We start from the raw sequence: 17,267 nt of genomic DNA on the forward strand, positions 1-17,267 counted from the left end.
TTCTCGCTATGAAAATTAATGATTTTCCAAAAATCGGGAAGTTATTGATTTCGACCAGGTTTTTGAAAATCGAGTTCTTATCAGATCTCCACGTCTTGAGGTTTTAGAAAGCTATTCTTGCTGTTCCTACGAGAGTTTCACAATGTGTGTGTGTGTTTTTTTGTTCTATTGAAAATATATAAAAAACTTTTATTATTAATAATTTACAAACTTAAAGAATTTTTTTTCATCAACTTCGACTTGTGATTTAGTTTTATACGGTCATACCATATTACATATATAAATAAGAAAATAACTTACGAAAATTTTTCAATTTTAATATATTATTACTATTTTTTAATTTTGCTATAAATGTGTCCGTCAATTAAAAAATTGTTTTAAACAAGGAGTGGTTTAGTATACTACATCGTTTATTAAACCAAAAATTAATATCGGAAAAGCTCCTCTTAATAGTCAAAGAAATGATTTTTATTTTATTACAATTTACCTTTTATAAGAAGTGAATTTCAGGGATGATGTGTTCTCCGTCGGAAATTTACAACAGCACCTCCATTCGGAAAATTTAATATGTTTATACGTGACCCTGTTCAGTTAAAATTTCTTAAAGCACTTGAATACTTCCTAAACGTAGTTCATGAAACCAATTAGAAAATTTTATGCATCATTGAGTAACAATTTTTGCTTATACTTCAGTGGATCTACTTTCATGTGAAATTTTATAAATGTTCGAAACATTTACCAATGTCCTTTTTGTTAAAACGAACACTTCTTTTCTTTTTTTCTTCTAACATAAGCGCCAAATGGGTTGCTTTAAAAGTGTGTCCTTGATTCATTGAACAGAACCTAGAAATAACAAGTCTTTGGCGTCTTTATAAGAAACCTACTGCGTCTATATTCTTTGTTACAGTTGAAAAAGTATTATATTTAATTGACAGCCAGTGATGTGGGGTTTGAATGAAATTTTAACTCACGTTCTTTATACCCTACTTTTGAAAAGTCGTGTGTATTTATTTGTTAAACTATAGGTACTACGTTATGTTGATCGATCTCGAGTTTGGTCATCGACATTTTGTTCTTTTTTAAGATCCTAAAAAATACAAAAAGTGTGATAGCTAATAAATAACATTGCATTTTGTAAAGGAGGTAAATTAATCGGAATAGGAGGATTTAAATTTTAAGCTGTCACCAATTTATAAATACTTTTACAGTACTGTCACTTCCAAGTAAAAACACTCTTGGAATTAAATATATTCGTAAAAAATTTTCTGGTATGGATATATCATGTGTAAATATGGCTTGATAATTTTTTATATATCTTGGTATATAGTCTAGTCAACAAGTGCCTTTTAGGTCAAAATTTTTTCGAAGAGTCCGAAAAATATGATTGAGGTGTCATTCGATTCATTATCACATGTAGAAATTTTTTGAAAAATTTGAAGTTGCGCTCACAAAAATTACGAAAGTTATAAAAAATTAACTAAAAAAAAAAGGGGGTTTAGTTTTTTGCTAATATCTCAAAAACTATTTGAGATATCCAAAATTTAAAAAAAGTTCCAAAAAGTGGAGGAAATTTCCTAAAAAAAAGTCCTAGCTCCAGGTATTGTAGGATAAATATTTATAATTTTTACAGAGGACTGAAAATACACTCTAAAACAGGTGCTCGGGTATCCGGAAGCCACGCCCCCTTGGTACCTTTTAACAAAAAATATTATTTAAAAATATAAAATATTAAAATTTTAAATTGAAAAAATAGAAAAATAAATAATAATCTGTCAGCAAAAATTTTTTATCGCGATTTTTCATTAATTTATGCATTAGTTAATCAACAATTTCTTATAGCTTGTAGATCAATATTGCAAGTGAGATAATTGTTAAACTATGAATCTCAAATTTATATAATACTCAGTATACTTTTTCGACCAAAAGTAGTGTTTAAACTCTTCAACAGAAGGCGTATGATCGCTGAATAGTTTCTTTATGTAAGAGTAAACTTTTAAGTGTTTAAAGCTTATCTTGAAGCTTATCTGGATTTGGTTTTGAGATTAACCAACTACATAAACCAATTTTATTTCAATATGACGCAGTTATTGACAGGCGGATTCCTGGATAAAATTGGAAAATTGTATGCAAAAATCATTTTTTATTCTCGTATATAGCCTGAAATAACCAAATCATCCCACAAATGGCTATATCAGAAAAATTTTCCACGGGTATGCTACCCACAAATGGTGAATGGTCAAAAGTTACTTTTGTAGGTTTCTATAGCTCTTTATAACTGAATAAAAAGTATGAAAATTTTATCATTAATTAAAAAGAGTCGAGTGATAACAGTCATATAATAAGTAAAAAAGCATGTATGATTTTTTAACTCAATGAAAAATAGAATAATTTTGTTAAATTTTATGAAATGTGTCCAAATTATATAGTACCTTTAAGTGATTGTAGATGTCACTACTTTTGTTACTTTAATTATTTTTCTTTGAAACAGTTTTAATTACTTTTTTTTCTCCATTATTGAAGAAATATGTCTCCATTAGGTTAAGTATAGATTGCAGAAATAATATTGATTCCGAAGTTTCTATTTATATATTTGAGATATAATACTCCTTGTTATCTCAATAGCTTTACATTTCGTATCAGATTCCATTGAAACTTGGTGCTTTCATTTTTCAAGTGGTATCCTTGATTTAGCTCTCAGATAATCTAAATCTGACAGTTAGTTGAATAATGGTAGTCATTTAAAATTTCAGAAAATCCTATAATTAAATGCTTTAACTAGAAAAATTGAAACTGTCACTAAAAAGTAAATGTCTGCTTTCATGAATTGAGTTCCAATTAGTAATAAAATAACAATTTTGTTGAAATTTATAACTGACATTTTTTCCGATTTCATGAGGATTTGCTTTTGTTACTCCATATAATGTGTACCAAAATTGTTATTATGTCTGTGATTTTTTTTTTGCATCTATTAAAAATTTTTAATAAACAATTTGATGTATAATTGTTCGAACAAAGTAAATTTCGACTATTCTATTTAAACGAGGGTATCATTTTATTGTATTGTATAAAACATGAACAATGGACTTAAAATTACTATCAAATTTCTTAAATATAGATGCTACAGTTACCAATTACAAACAAAATAAAGCATAACAATAACCATACCAAAAAATACGTTTCCTACAACGGAAATAACCTTTTGATTTTTAAATCTATCTAAAGCAATACAGCAGTATGTTACACCACTAGAGACATTTTGCTCGTAATGTAACATCCTGTATCACCTGTTGGTATTTCTCGATGACTGATTTGACATGTGGATAATACAACCACATGAGCGCGTAATGATATTACATTTTATTATTACGTAACAATTATTGTGAAGTGAATTCATTTCTGTTATGTTAAAATTATAATTATCACTAGATCACTAAACTCAGAAAACAAATTCAGAAAACGGTTGACCGTGCAAGCTATCCTTGGAATGTCCTACTATATTCAAGCTCGAAAATCTAGTAGTTTTACTAATAGAACATTTCTGTATAAATTAAGACTGGCAGAATATCCTTAATGAATCAACTAATCATCATACCCCAAAAACGATTTGACGCAAAATTTCGAAGTTAAGTAAAAAAAATTAGGAAAACGGTTGACCCTAAAGGCCATCCCTGCAACTTCCCAATAATTCCATACCTAGGCATTTAAAATTGCGCTTATAATGTTTTTGAGGTCTACGAGCTCAAAAGTCTGATAGGAGTTTGATAAAACACGTTTTGAATTTTTAAACCACAATAACTTTTGAATGAATCAACCGATTTTCACGTGGAAGTTAAAAAAAAATAAGTTAAAAAATAAGACCTAACCTATTCATAACGATATGATAATGCTAACTGCACAGGTGCTAGTAAAATAATCCAAATTCTACAGGATACAATCTCGGATTATATCCAGTGGAATCTTAAGCAATATCATCTAAGATTTTACTGGGAGAAATGGAAAATTACAATGAGTATAACCCAGATATCACTCAGTATAATCTGGATTATACTAGATACTATCTGAAATTTCTTTTCACTACAGATATTACTGAGTATAATCTGGAATGTTATTCAGTGAAATCTTGTTCTTTTCGTGTAAGACCTAAAATCGTGAAGATCTGATGAAGACTCGATTTTTGAAAATCGTTTTCATAGCAGGAAGTTAAAAAAGGAAGTGGTTAATATGATGAATTCTCATTAGCAATAGTCATTAAGCGATGAATAAAAAAATCTCTTTTAGTAGAACCAACGTAAAACATTAGGCACATACGGAAACCAATGGTATCTTAATAGCAGTGCTCTCTTGCTAACGCAAATGTACTTAGTGGCTATTTATTATCTGGGGAAAAAACGAACGCTGTCCGCTTTTTTTCGTCTGCTGTATTAAGTGGCACAGGGGTTGTTCAAATATTAACATAGGAGTACAGTAAAATATTCCTTTTTTTTTTTTTTTCTTCCAGTGGCGGAATTAATCAAGTCTTAGTTTCTCTTTTAGCTGTGACAGTAAGAATAATATTGAACGAAATTTAGCCTTGATATTTATCTTCTGAAAATTTGAATAAATTCACCTGTCATCTCTGAAGCTGTTAACAGAAAAATTTATTATCTATTACCAATGAAAGCCTATCAACGAATTAGCAATTTGAGTTGTAATCGCGTAAATGGAAATTTAAATCAAAAGAGTATGAATTTCAGAAAAAAACTTGTGAATCTGTCTGAATCTGTCTTGTGAAACTGTGTGAGTGTATTTTTGTGTTTAAAAACGTAACTTTTGAACCATTTGACTGATCGAATCGCAGCTTGCAGCATTCGAATAAGTTTTGTTACAATTAAATTATATCTGAATTTGAATTTATTCGGCTCGGTAGATTCTGAGAAATTTCAAAAAGAAAATGTTCAAAAAAGTCATTGGACAGATGATAAGTTATCTATTTGTCGTCAAAATACATCGTCCAGTGCTGTAAACTGAATTGAAATTTACTAGTTAGATAAGAGACATCACTGTTAAAAAAAAACTCTTTAAAAGAAATTTTACATAACTTCAAAATTTTACTTAACATCGCTTGTAAAAGAGAATATTATCTTTATTTTTTGTATTCTTCTCAAAAACTGCATCAAATACCGTAAAGCTTATAAGAATCGGTTAATTCGTTTGAGAGGTATTGAAAATCAAAATTTTGAAAAGATGAGTTTTTCGAACACGTCTCATAAATTTCCAAGCCCGAAAATATGTGACAAATATATTTTTTAGCTCGACAATCTAAATCAGAAAAGGGTATAAAATTTTTCGAAAGTTATGTCATGAAGACAAATACAATAGTTACATTTCTACACGGAAAAAAGTAAACTGTAATAAATAACAGTCGATTTATAATAAGTAATGATCAACTGCTAAAAATTACCACTTCAAACAGTAAAATCATTATTTTACTATTCACATTGTAATATTTACCATTTAAACCTTACAATTTGCTCTTTACATGGAAGAAAATACTATTTCAAACAGTAATATTCGCCATGTAAATGTCTAAAATGTTAAAGTATAATAATTAAGAATTCAGACTTTAATATTTATCATTTCGTACCTAAAAAATGATGCTATGATATGTAAAAAGTATAGAATAAAGTTAGTAAATTTCTAATACAAGCAACGTCAATATTTCCAAAGTAAAATGGTAAATTTTAAACGCAACGCTAAAAATCAAACTGTAATTATTGACTTGCTTAGACTGGTAAAATGTATATTTTAAAAGTATAATTTTTACTGTTTGAAATATTAAATTCTCCCAGAGTGAGACCCCTTTCTCTTTCATCTGAGTTCCCCTTCTCTTCATAATATAGACTATATATTGAAATGGCAAATTTTACTGTTTGAAACTGTAATTTTTAAAGATAAAAGAGTCGTTATTTACTATAGTGACAACTACTAATTACTTATTTTGGATATTAAATTATAAATTGTGGCTTTTATACTTTCTACATTAAGTTCTATAATATTTACATTTTTGCCACCCCGATGTCCGCTTTACTGTTTGAAACTATAAAAACTAACCGGAATCCGAGTGAATATTACAGTTTACTTTTTTCCGTGTAAGAAATTCTCTACAAGAAAATCCTAATTATATGTAGTAAAATATTGTTTGTTTAAAATTAGTAAGTAATTATAAATTGCAATGAATAAAGTTAATTCAACGTAGTACGTCAGTAGATCGCAGGATTGTTAGTGTTGTAGTTTGAAAGTTTTATGGAAAATGTATAATTGAAGGAGAGTTGAAACGAAATCAAAATAAGCTGACAGTAGAGTGAAGTATGAACTCCAAATTAACAGTGGATTTGTTATAGTATGGTTGGTGATTCAATGTAGGTTTGTGAAATATACATAGGAGGTATTAGTATATACTATATAGTAGCACTACACTTGGCCATATGAACGTGGAAAAGCTCGCGTGAGCAAGAAGAGAGGTTGAGTTGAACGAGCGTACGTGCCGCAGTGGGATTTGTAAGTCGAGAGAAAACATGATTCGCGATATACAGTGTATAAGTGTGTACGATGAGCCATGTGTGTCGAGGTTATAAATCGATGGTCTTGTTATATACTATTGTAGTAGCACAATTCGTAGACACTTTACGTTGATAACATTGATAACACGCGATATGAGTTATTGTATTCAATTATTTTTTATACTCGTCATCCTAAAAGTATAGTCATCTAGAAAAACATGACTTTTTATTTAATAACTAAACTTTATTAATAGTTTGTCGGTTTAAGAGATTATTACATTTTCTTTGAGATTTCCTGAGATGTTCAAACCGGAAAACTCGTAAAGTATGCTCTTCCTTATAGGTTCCTATTAATAGTAGAAAAAGGATCACTGTAGTTGACAAATTATACCGTATAAGATATACAGTAAGCCGCCATCGACTTAAGCTAACTTTAACTTTTTCGAATAGAGAAGCTAACTTCAAGCCATTGAACCACGAATACCTCATACTTGGTTACTTATAATGCAAAAAATTTTTAGAGTTAACTAGACTACCTCTATCAAGTTTTTATCATTCCATTAAACTTTAGTGTTAATTCATAATTATTTGGCGGTAATGATTATTAACCAATAGTAACACGGAAAAAAGTAAACTGTAATAAATAACAGTCGATTTATAATAAGTAATGATCAACTGCTAAAAATTACCACTTCAAACAGTAAAATCATGATTTTACTATTCACATTGTAAAATTGTAATATTTACAATTTAAACCTTACAATTTACTCTTTACCTGGAAGAAAATACTATTTCAAACAGTAATATTCGCCATGTAAATGTCTAAAATGTTAAAGTATAATAATTAAGAGTTTAGAATTTAATATTTATCATTTCGTACCTAAAAAATGATGTTATGATATGTAAAAAGTATAGAATAAAGTTAGTAAATTTCTAATACAAGCAACGTCAATATTTACAAAGTAAAATGGTAAATTTTAAACGCAACGCTAAAAATCAAACTGTAATTATTGACTTGCTTAGACTGGTAAAATGTATATTTTAAAAGTATAATTTTTACTGTTTGAAATATTAAATTCTCCCAGAGTGAGACCCCCTTCTCTTTCATCTGAGTTCCCCTTCTCTTCATAATATGAACTATATATTGAAATGGCAATTTTTACTGTTTGAAACTGTAATTTTTAAAGATAAAAGAGTCGTTATTTACTATAGTGACACCTACTAATTACTTATTTTGGATATTAAATTATAAATTGTGGCTTTTATACTTTCTACATTAAGTTCTGTAATATTTACATTTTTGCCACCCCGATGTCCGCTGTACTGTTTGAAACTATAAAAACTAACCGAAATCCGAGTGAATAATACAGTTTACTTTTTTCCGGGAATAAATACTAAACATCAAAGTCTTAACTAATGTTCTTATTTAAATTTTAGTTTTATGTTAATTTACTTTTTATACCTTTCTCACATACATATACTAGTAATAGCTCAGAGAGTTTATTGTAAACGCACAAAACTACACGGAAAAAAATTTACGATACAACTATTGTAAAGCTGGACTATACTTTCATTATTATTAATTGTCAAATATTTTAGAAGAAAATTTACTATTTATTCACGAAATTTTACAACTTACTATCGTAATCTCACCAAACTATTCTATTAAATGCGATTAGAAAAAATACAATATTACTATTGTAAAAAGTAAGAGATTAAAATTTCCGATTCTGCCTCTGTGTCTTTCCAATAGAAGTATAACAAATCTTACAATAGTTGAATTGGAATGTTTTTCAATTAGTGTGAGTGATGGCCGTGCACAGCGCTGGACTGCAAGCTTATGTAAATGCTGAAGGACATCAATAGTAGGATAGCTTAGAGGAAGAGTCTCTGGCTACCACCTAAGAGTTCGGGGTTCGATCCCCGGAAAGGTCGAGAATTCCGAATTCTATTTTCGGTTACTGCAAAGGTACCACTGAGTCCAACCTCCTATATCTCTCCCTCCCGAAAATTTCTTTTAAAAAACCGACTGTCAATTTTAACAATAGATGAATTGTAAAGTTCACTAACACATTTTGTATAATTAGCTCCATAGTATTCGACTTTTTCTTCCTAGTTTCTTTTTTTGGATAAAACTTACAGTAGTAGATCGTAAAAATTAATAAATCAGAAGTATACTCCACCGTTACTATTTTATTTAATTAAATTACACTATAATAAATGATAACTGATTTATAATAAATAGTTATCAATTGGTAATAATATATTATTTAAAACTGTAAAATTGTGATTTCTACAATTTCATTTATGACATTTATTATTTAAATGTTACAATTCAATAATTACATACACTGGAAAAAAAGTTTTATGCGAGGTATCTCACGATACTGCTATACTATAGCGATACGTATGTTGCTATCTAGAGGATAGTCCACGGAAAAAATAATCGGTAGCGTCTATCGATTGGCATTGACTCAACCGATATTCTTCGGTAGATTCAACCTAAAAAATCGGTAACCTCTAAAAAAAAAAAAAAAAAAAAACGGTTGGCTCAACTGTACTCTGTACAATAGATTATTGGAAACACAAAACTAACCTGATTCTAAGTAAATTTTATTATTCAGTTTTTTCTGTGTAAGACTTTAAAATGGTAATTATGATGTAATTTTCGCTATTCAGATCAACAAAGTTCAAGACTTGGATGTCCAAAAACTTATTTTATGATTTGTTCTAATCAACTATGTTTTTCTTTTTTTTTTTTTTTTTTAAGTAATGATTATCAAGTTAGCGAGACATCTTGAAAGTTTACTGAATTATAATCTATCTGTCAATTCGTAGAATTATTAAAATATTCGATTGACTACAAGTGATCTGCCGTCTACTGATTACTTAAACTATTAAATGAATAAGTAAGATCAGTCTAGTTGAGAAAAATCAATTCTTATGTTCTGTTTCTTTCCATTTATTTTAAATTTTATAGACTAGCAATCTGCAGTTACTACGTGACTGCCGAGATTCACGAATTATGAATATAAGAACTTGAATTTAATGATTTTTCGATATTTTTAATTACAAGATACATAATTTGAGTACTTTTAAAACAGATATGAAAAATAATATTGCTGTGACAGAATCAATTACCGGTCATTTAATTAAAAATGTGACTGGCACAAACTTACAGAACCAACAAAGTATTCAAAACTCCTCCAAAAAATAACATAAAATTGACTATCGTCAAAAAATATATAAAATGTTGAAAAGACAAATTGATGTTATGGCCTTTTTGATAGTACTGAAACCGGTAACCCTTGGTCAGGTAAAGTGACCTCCTGGTCGAATGCTCAGTGTTTTGCGCCTCTTGGAACCAAGGTTCTTTTTGCTATAGTTCACTCTCGCAAAGTGTGCCACATCCCAATACCTGATCACTTTAGATAAAAGTTTGGTTGAAATAAGGTTGATGCAAAACAAAACGACAAGGATTAGTGTTTGAAATTTATTTTATTAATTTAGCAGAAATTAATAATTTAATTTAACTAGAAAATTTGGCAAAACTATATTAATGATAAATAACCGAAAAATATAATTTAGATACGTAGCAAAAAAAACAAAGGATTTTACACAACGTGGCACCCTATAGCCTTGAAAAAATTTGGCAACTTAAAACTGTGACTCGACTCAAGCTATAAAATTACAAATGATCTTAAGGATTGTTCAATTTACTCTTTACCAGAATAAAATTAAATACGAAACAAAAATCAAAACCTTACGAAGATGAATGAGTCTTTAATAATACGAAATTTTTACAAAAATGATCAAACAAATTTATGACGATTTCTTTTGCTTCCAAAATGCGCCTTACTGGACTGCTCGCAAGCCAACTACTCAACTCATCTGTCGACAGGCTGCCAGACCGCAGTGGACCCCGATTACCCCACACTTTTCGTCCATGGTACCAACACAAAATGCTTCGAGACCAGACACTCAGCACTGTTCCAGGTTTACCAATTCTCGAAATAGCAGTGGCAATTTAAGAATTTAAATTGCCCTGTCACAGTACCAATTTCACTTTAAAAACCCATTTTAAAATATAGATATAACCATTTTCACGCGTATAAGAGAAAATAAATGAATAAATAAATGACATGTAACGCGAAAACCAAATTTATGTGAACTGAAAACCATATGAAACCTTGAAAAGGTACAAATTCAGATCAAGACATTTTTGATGATACTAAATTTAAATTAAATTTTATAATATAAATACACCGGAGATCGAATTTTCTTAATTGCATGGATTACAATCATTAAATTATGTTCTTTTTATCTTCAACTGTTTTATAAAAAAATTCATTTCATACTAATAATAATCATGAAAATTATTCATAAATAAAAACTGTTTTATATATTCAAATATTTAATAATTTGTTTGATGATACGCCTGAAAGTTTTATCTTCAAAAAAATAAACATTTTTTTCTATAGAAAAAATAATGGTAAAAAAAAGCTTCGCTCATCGGTTAATGATGGGCATCACTGAGAAAAAACCTCGAAAAACTATTCGTTGATACTTTCGTTCCGCTTTGCGATGAATATATCTCTCAGCCGAGGGTTTAATTGGGTCTATTGGAAAAAACTTTGCTGCAACGACCAACTCTCTCAGTATACACCATCGACGAGTGGTTGGTTAAAATAGAGACAGGTATACTAGTTCTTGTTTTTTTTATTTTTTAATTATTTTTTTTTACAGTATTTTTGTCCTCATTTTTAAATTTTATTTTTTCTCTGTTCCTACAGAAATTTGACACGACAAACCAAAAAACTGTACATGTTTATAGATGCTATCCAGCATTCACGCTGCAAAATTATTAATTAAAACATATTCAATTTTATTCAGAGATTTACTAAATTATTATCCGTAGTGTCTATAACACACGTCCTAACTTTATTTAATTATAACTTTTTTTGAACGCTATAATTTTTTGAACGCTCAAAAAAATTTCGTCTAATGCCATAAAAAAAATTAAGATCAAACGATACGAAATCTCCTTTTTACAAGTTTCAATAAACTAATTCCTGAATGTTCAAGTTGATAAAAAAAATAGCAGATCAATTAACGAGCAACAAAAGCATATTCGATAGTCACAACAATTAATTCGTTCTGGTAACTCGATTCACGTTAACCTGCGAAGATTGTCTTAACTAAGACAAAATTTCTCCCTAAGGAGTGAAATAGTCTCACTTGTGCACTTAAACTTTATCTATGAAAAAAAAGTTTAAAAAAACATCTAAGGCTTTTTTACATTGCGTCTATCTCTTCCTCTTCTATTTTCTTCGTACAAGTTTTAAATTTATTCTCAGTAAAATGCGCACATTATCGATGTTTCAAAATCCCGCAATTTAAAATTAATGACAAAATTTAGGTTAGATATTTCAACCAAGTGGGATTAATGTTAATGTACTTGTTAAATAAAATCTCTTTGCAAAAGTATTGGAGAGTATTAATAATATACGAAACATCTTTAACTTTTAACTTTATATTTTTATTAAACCTATTTTGTTGAAAACTTTTAAGTAGAACTCACGTTTTAAGAATTTTCTTATCATATTGATCCCCTCTAAACTTTTTTAAAACACTTTTAATATGAAAATAATCAAACTCATCTGTTATCGGTTAGTTATCATTTTTATTTTCCATCAATTTCTAGACCATTTAATTTTATTTTTACTCATTAGTATTAATGAAAATGATAAAGCTTATTCAATAAAAAAAAAAAAAAATTTTTTTTTATCCTTCTATAATAACAATGAATTGCACTTCAAAATTATTTATATGTCAAGATTTTTCTAATTCCTTTCAAATATAAATGAATAAATAGCAGTACCGTTCACTATTTATAATTTAACGCACAAAGATACGTTCAAAAATATTCTTTAGAAAAGTTTTAAAACAAACATACATGTTGTCAAATGTTATCGTATAGTTAAATTCCACACACATACTCGCACTAAAAGGGGACGTAAGAAATTAAAACAAACAATTAATTTGACCGGAAGGTTGTTAGAGAAGAGAATAACATATATTATATAATAACCTTTAAACCAACAAGTGTAAACATTACTTGCATGTGAATATGAAAATGCATGTATGTATAGTCAGTGCTTTTGTTACTTTGATCAACTGTCGCTGAGTAAACAGTTGTTAATGCTATATTCATACACTCCAAAAACTTGAAAATTTGCGTTTTGTAGAATTCTGTTTATATAAACTATTTTTTTTTTTTTTTTTTTTTTTTTATCAAGCAAATGTTGAAAATTTTATTCTATAAAAATAAAATGATTTCAATACACACCGTATTTCAGTTTTATTAAAAAATTAATGTTTCGTATAGTGAAATGTAAATTCATGCTGGTGCGTAAATAATTAAAAATTAAAAAATTCAATATTCCATTTGTAATTGGACTAATTTGTACCCTGTGAAAATGAATTATCTGCAAGTTGCAACGGTTCGATTATATTTAACTCTACGAAGCGTAAAATCTAATTAAGTATGCGAAAATTTATAAATTTACTAGCTGAACCTGTCCACTTTGCGGACAACAAATGAGCAACCTTTCAAAATGTGGAATAATTTTTCAAATTTCAGCTTATACAATCTGTACTAGTTATGTTGAATTAACAGGATTTCAATAATGATTACACTGATAGAAGGATTTTTTTTGTATTTAAAAAGATTTGTTAATATTAAATAAATGATTTATTAGAGAAAAGGTCCTTAACAAATATTTATTAACAGTTAATAAATCATTTATTAGCAGCTATTTTTTTGTGCTAACCAAATATTTATTACTATTTAATAAACGATTTATTAACATCTATAAAATGATTTATTAATATTTAAAAAATTCCTCAAAAACGTGTTTTGATGTTTTATTTTAATTGTAAAAATTACAGAAAATTAGATATTTAACGAAGTATATTAGAAATTTTTATTTATTGGTTGGAATCAGTGAAATTCCACTGATTTCTCTTAAGAGAGTATAACTACATAAATTTTTAGCATAAATTTTTTTTGTCACATCACATGAAAATGACTCAAGTGAGCGATATTAATGAATTGTTAATTAACAACCGGTCCCTACGATTGCAGCTTTATATTTATCTCCTAAACATAATAGCGTTGTAGAAAAACTTCAACTTAAATAATAAAATATTAACTATATTATTTAATGCACTATAACTAACGAATAGTAATGATTAAACAATTATAAATAGTAATAACTAAATAATATAATAATAATAATAATGAAATAATAATAATTGGTAACTGAATAATCATAAATAATAATATTACTCAGGAGTGGGTGGAAGATATGCCCCCACAGGAGAATTTTGAAAAAAAAAAAAAACAAACGCTCTGCTGCGTAATAGATTTTTTAATTATCTATTTCGTAGCAGAGCGTTTTTTTCTAAATTCTCGTTTGTTCAAAAGAAAAACATAAAACTGCAATAGCTTTATAACCATAAGTGCAAAAAGGATAGTACTGTTTCTCGCAGTGAGTGCGACGCGAGAAAAAGAAGGGTTCGGCTGTTAGCAATAATTATTTAAATTTATTTTCTACTTGTTAGTTTGATGAAGATGTGTTTTTTATTTATTCGAAATTTTTAGTCTAATTGAAAATTAGAAGAGTTAGATTGTAATTTTTTACTTAAATTTGAAAGTAAGATTCTTCCTTTCTCTAAAAATAGTGTAAAATTATAAACTCTGCATATATACTGTATATATTAGTATAGCTATAGAATATTATTCACGTATATGTTGTTATTTGTGTTACAGAAATGATATATTTATCGTCCGACACCTGGATCAATACAAAACGCAGATACTGCATCAACATGTATTTTTTCCAACTTTTGGTAAGCTGATTTTCATACTTTATTCCACATCTATCGAGATTAAAATAATTTTACCATTGTAGGACATAAAAAAATTTTCTTCACTAAATTATCGACCAAATAATGCGATAAACATTATTGTAAATATAATACCGATAAAATAGATAAGAAATATTTGTCAATTTTTCAAAGTGTTGGTAAGAAATAACAAATCACTAGCATTATTTCCTATATCAGCAGTCAAATAAAAGACAATACGATAACAAATCCCATGATATTTGTCAGAAAAAGTTTTGGCGTACCCGCGGGAAATAAAAAGAATAAGAAGAAAAAAAAGCGTTGGACAGAAAGAAAGCCAGCGATGTTCAAGCACGACATTGGCGGGAAGATGAGCATAGAGTATCGACCTCTAGCTCTAGTGACTAGAGTCTAGTCGATAGTATATAGGTGGTAGGGATGTTGTTGAGAGGCAGCCGACGTGGCGCCTAAAAGAGTACTAGGACGTCAACCATGCGAATAGAGGATGTACTGAATAGAGAGATCGAGAAAAGAAAAAAGAGGAAATATCTCAAAAGGGATTGTCGAACGACTAGTTACATCATCCCATATATATCTCGAGAGAAGAGGTTATTCTTATACCGCAAACTAGGCAGAAAATTCATTCGTTAAAGTACTTTTTATTTTGTTTCATTTAATAATAAAACATACTGTTTGTTAACTTTTTTTATTTTACTTATTCAAGATAGAAAATATTAAATGAATCAATAACAAACCGTTTAATAACAAATGAAAAGGTATACTTATGTTTGAATCGAAATGTCTTAACATCAGCTCAACTTCGTGATAAACCATTTAAAAAACGTCAAAACAATATATAGACTAATTTTTCATATTTTAAATAAATTTTTACGGTCCAAAAAAATTTCGTTCTTTTTAAATATGTATTTTCTTAATTGAACGTATACGTCGATGTGCAGTTATTCTTAAAGAGCTACTTGTATTTCAAACAGGCTCTCTTAAATTTTTTTGGTTGAGAAATTTTACAATAGTTACTCTGTCAAAAATTAGAATAATAGAAATAAACATTTTTAATAACCATAAAAAATTTTTTCCTATATTTTTCTCGAATCAGTTGTTGAAAATAATACACATTTTTTCTGTTACAGAAAAATACAATGTTTTTCTCATTAACAGTTCCATAGTTTGTATCCAATGAATTATGATTTAAATTTAAATTTTTGAACAATTTATATGATCTTAAAATATAGATTTGTTTAGTCATAGTACAAAATTTATGTATAAATTTTAAAGAGCATACTTGATATACACAAATGATAAATTGCAAGAGTTTGTGCTTAGCAATGAAAAATGTAATATACTTTGTAATCATTTGTCCAAATATTATGTAGCATAAACACGACTAACTGCTGCCGTATTCAAATGAGTACGAACTATCTCCTTCAAGAATTTTGCTATGAAACTTGACTTTCCTGTTAATATATCGACTAGTGCTTCTCTACTTTGTGCTTTTTTCGTACGTTCTCCTTCATGTTGCATGCAAATAACGTCACGTAGTGTTCAACACTAAATTAGTCTACTTTCAAAAGTTTACTCTTTAAATTTATCACTTGTTTTATTGCTGAATCTTATCATTTTATGATTTTTTATTATTTACTTTTTTCATGATTTAAATAGTTTAACCTCCTACAAATACGTCATTTAAACTTAATCATGCCCTCTATTTATGTATTAAATGGTTTATTTATATAACAAGTGACTTTACGTAGGATTATTTTGTTTACATTAAAAAGCTTTGTAATTAAAAAAAAACTTTGCAAAGGTTCTGTCTTGAATATGTAGCTTTAAAAAGTTTTTCAAGGCATCACACATTTTTTCGCATAATTATTATAGAGAAAAGTATTTCTTTTTCAATTAAATTGGTATTTTTTCTTCGGGTTGTATGTTAAGGGGATATTCTAGTCTAGAACAGTGAATTTTAGGTCATTTTTAAAGTGCCGTAAAAAAAAAACAATAAATATTTTTACCATCCATTTTTTTATCACTTGTTTATTAATGTTTTTAAAATACAAAAAAAATAAAAAAAAAAAAAAAGTGAAAAATTCAAAAAAATGGCGGCTGATGAAGTGGGGGTTTAAAAAATTGGCACCTGAGTCTTCCCACGAGTTCAACCCTCCTAGTCATCTGAAATGAAAGAAAAAAAAAGATTATTAATCTACAGTGATGTCGCTATAGCCCGAACTAGCGATTAGTAAAAAAAAATTTTTTTGACAAAATGGCGACTGTTTGAAAAAAAAGTTTTTTTTTTTTACTGTTTTTTTGAGTTTCTCGAATTTTTTAAAAATAGTAAAAATTGGAATTTGGGGATTATCCTAGTTCGGGCTATAGATAGGTCTATAAAGAAGACTCTCTGAAAATTTCAAGTGAATCGGTCCAGTAGAACTCGAGAAATCGTGGGAAGATGATTGAAAAAGTATGTTCTGAGAAAAACGCGTTTAAAGTTTCGCGTGAAGTTTTTCGCTGTCAAAGTCATAAAATGATATGTTATACTTACTTTTTTTTTAATCTGCCATTCCTGCTTCATACATTGGACCTTCTTCTACTTCAAAAAAACTATTTTCTGCGTTTCTCTCTTCCAATCGAGCAGTTCTAGCCTCCTTTGAAGCGTTGGATGTACGTATCTCAGATCGTTCAATCCTTGCGTTGTCCCGTCTCACAGCAAATGAATGAGTTTCTGGCCCAATTTGCATCCCCATAAGGGTCATCATTTTTAAAATCGGAAAGAAACCGTCATTGAAAATGCAAACAGCGATAAAT

General features: G+C 28.4%; 1 protein-coding gene across 2 annotated transcripts in view; it reads left to right on the plus strand.

Annotated features, from left to right (window-relative positions):
• Positions 1–17,267, plus strand: part of Nolo (ADAMTS-like no long nerve cord) — a 163,575-nt gene that overhangs the window by 43,522 nt on the left and 102,786 nt on the right. For both annotated transcript variants that reach the window (XM_074242506.1, XM_074242505.1), the window contains exon 2: positions 14,374–14,453. In XM_074242506.1, the coding sequence (XP_074098607.1) occupies positions 14,376–14,453 (78 nt within the window). In that variant the 5' untranslated portion in view covers positions 14,374–14,375. The remainder of the gene's footprint in view (positions 1–14,373; positions 14,454–17,267) is intronic.

The sequence above is a fragment of the Cotesia typhae genome, unplaced genomic scaffold (genome assembly GCF_013202065.1).
Source record: "Cotesia typhae breed Kobodo isofemale line unplaced genomic scaffold, CoteBio_Ctyphae contig_4, whole genome shotgun sequence".
Classification (NCBI taxonomy): Eukaryota; Metazoa; Arthropoda; class Insecta; order Hymenoptera; family Braconidae; genus Cotesia; species Cotesia typhae.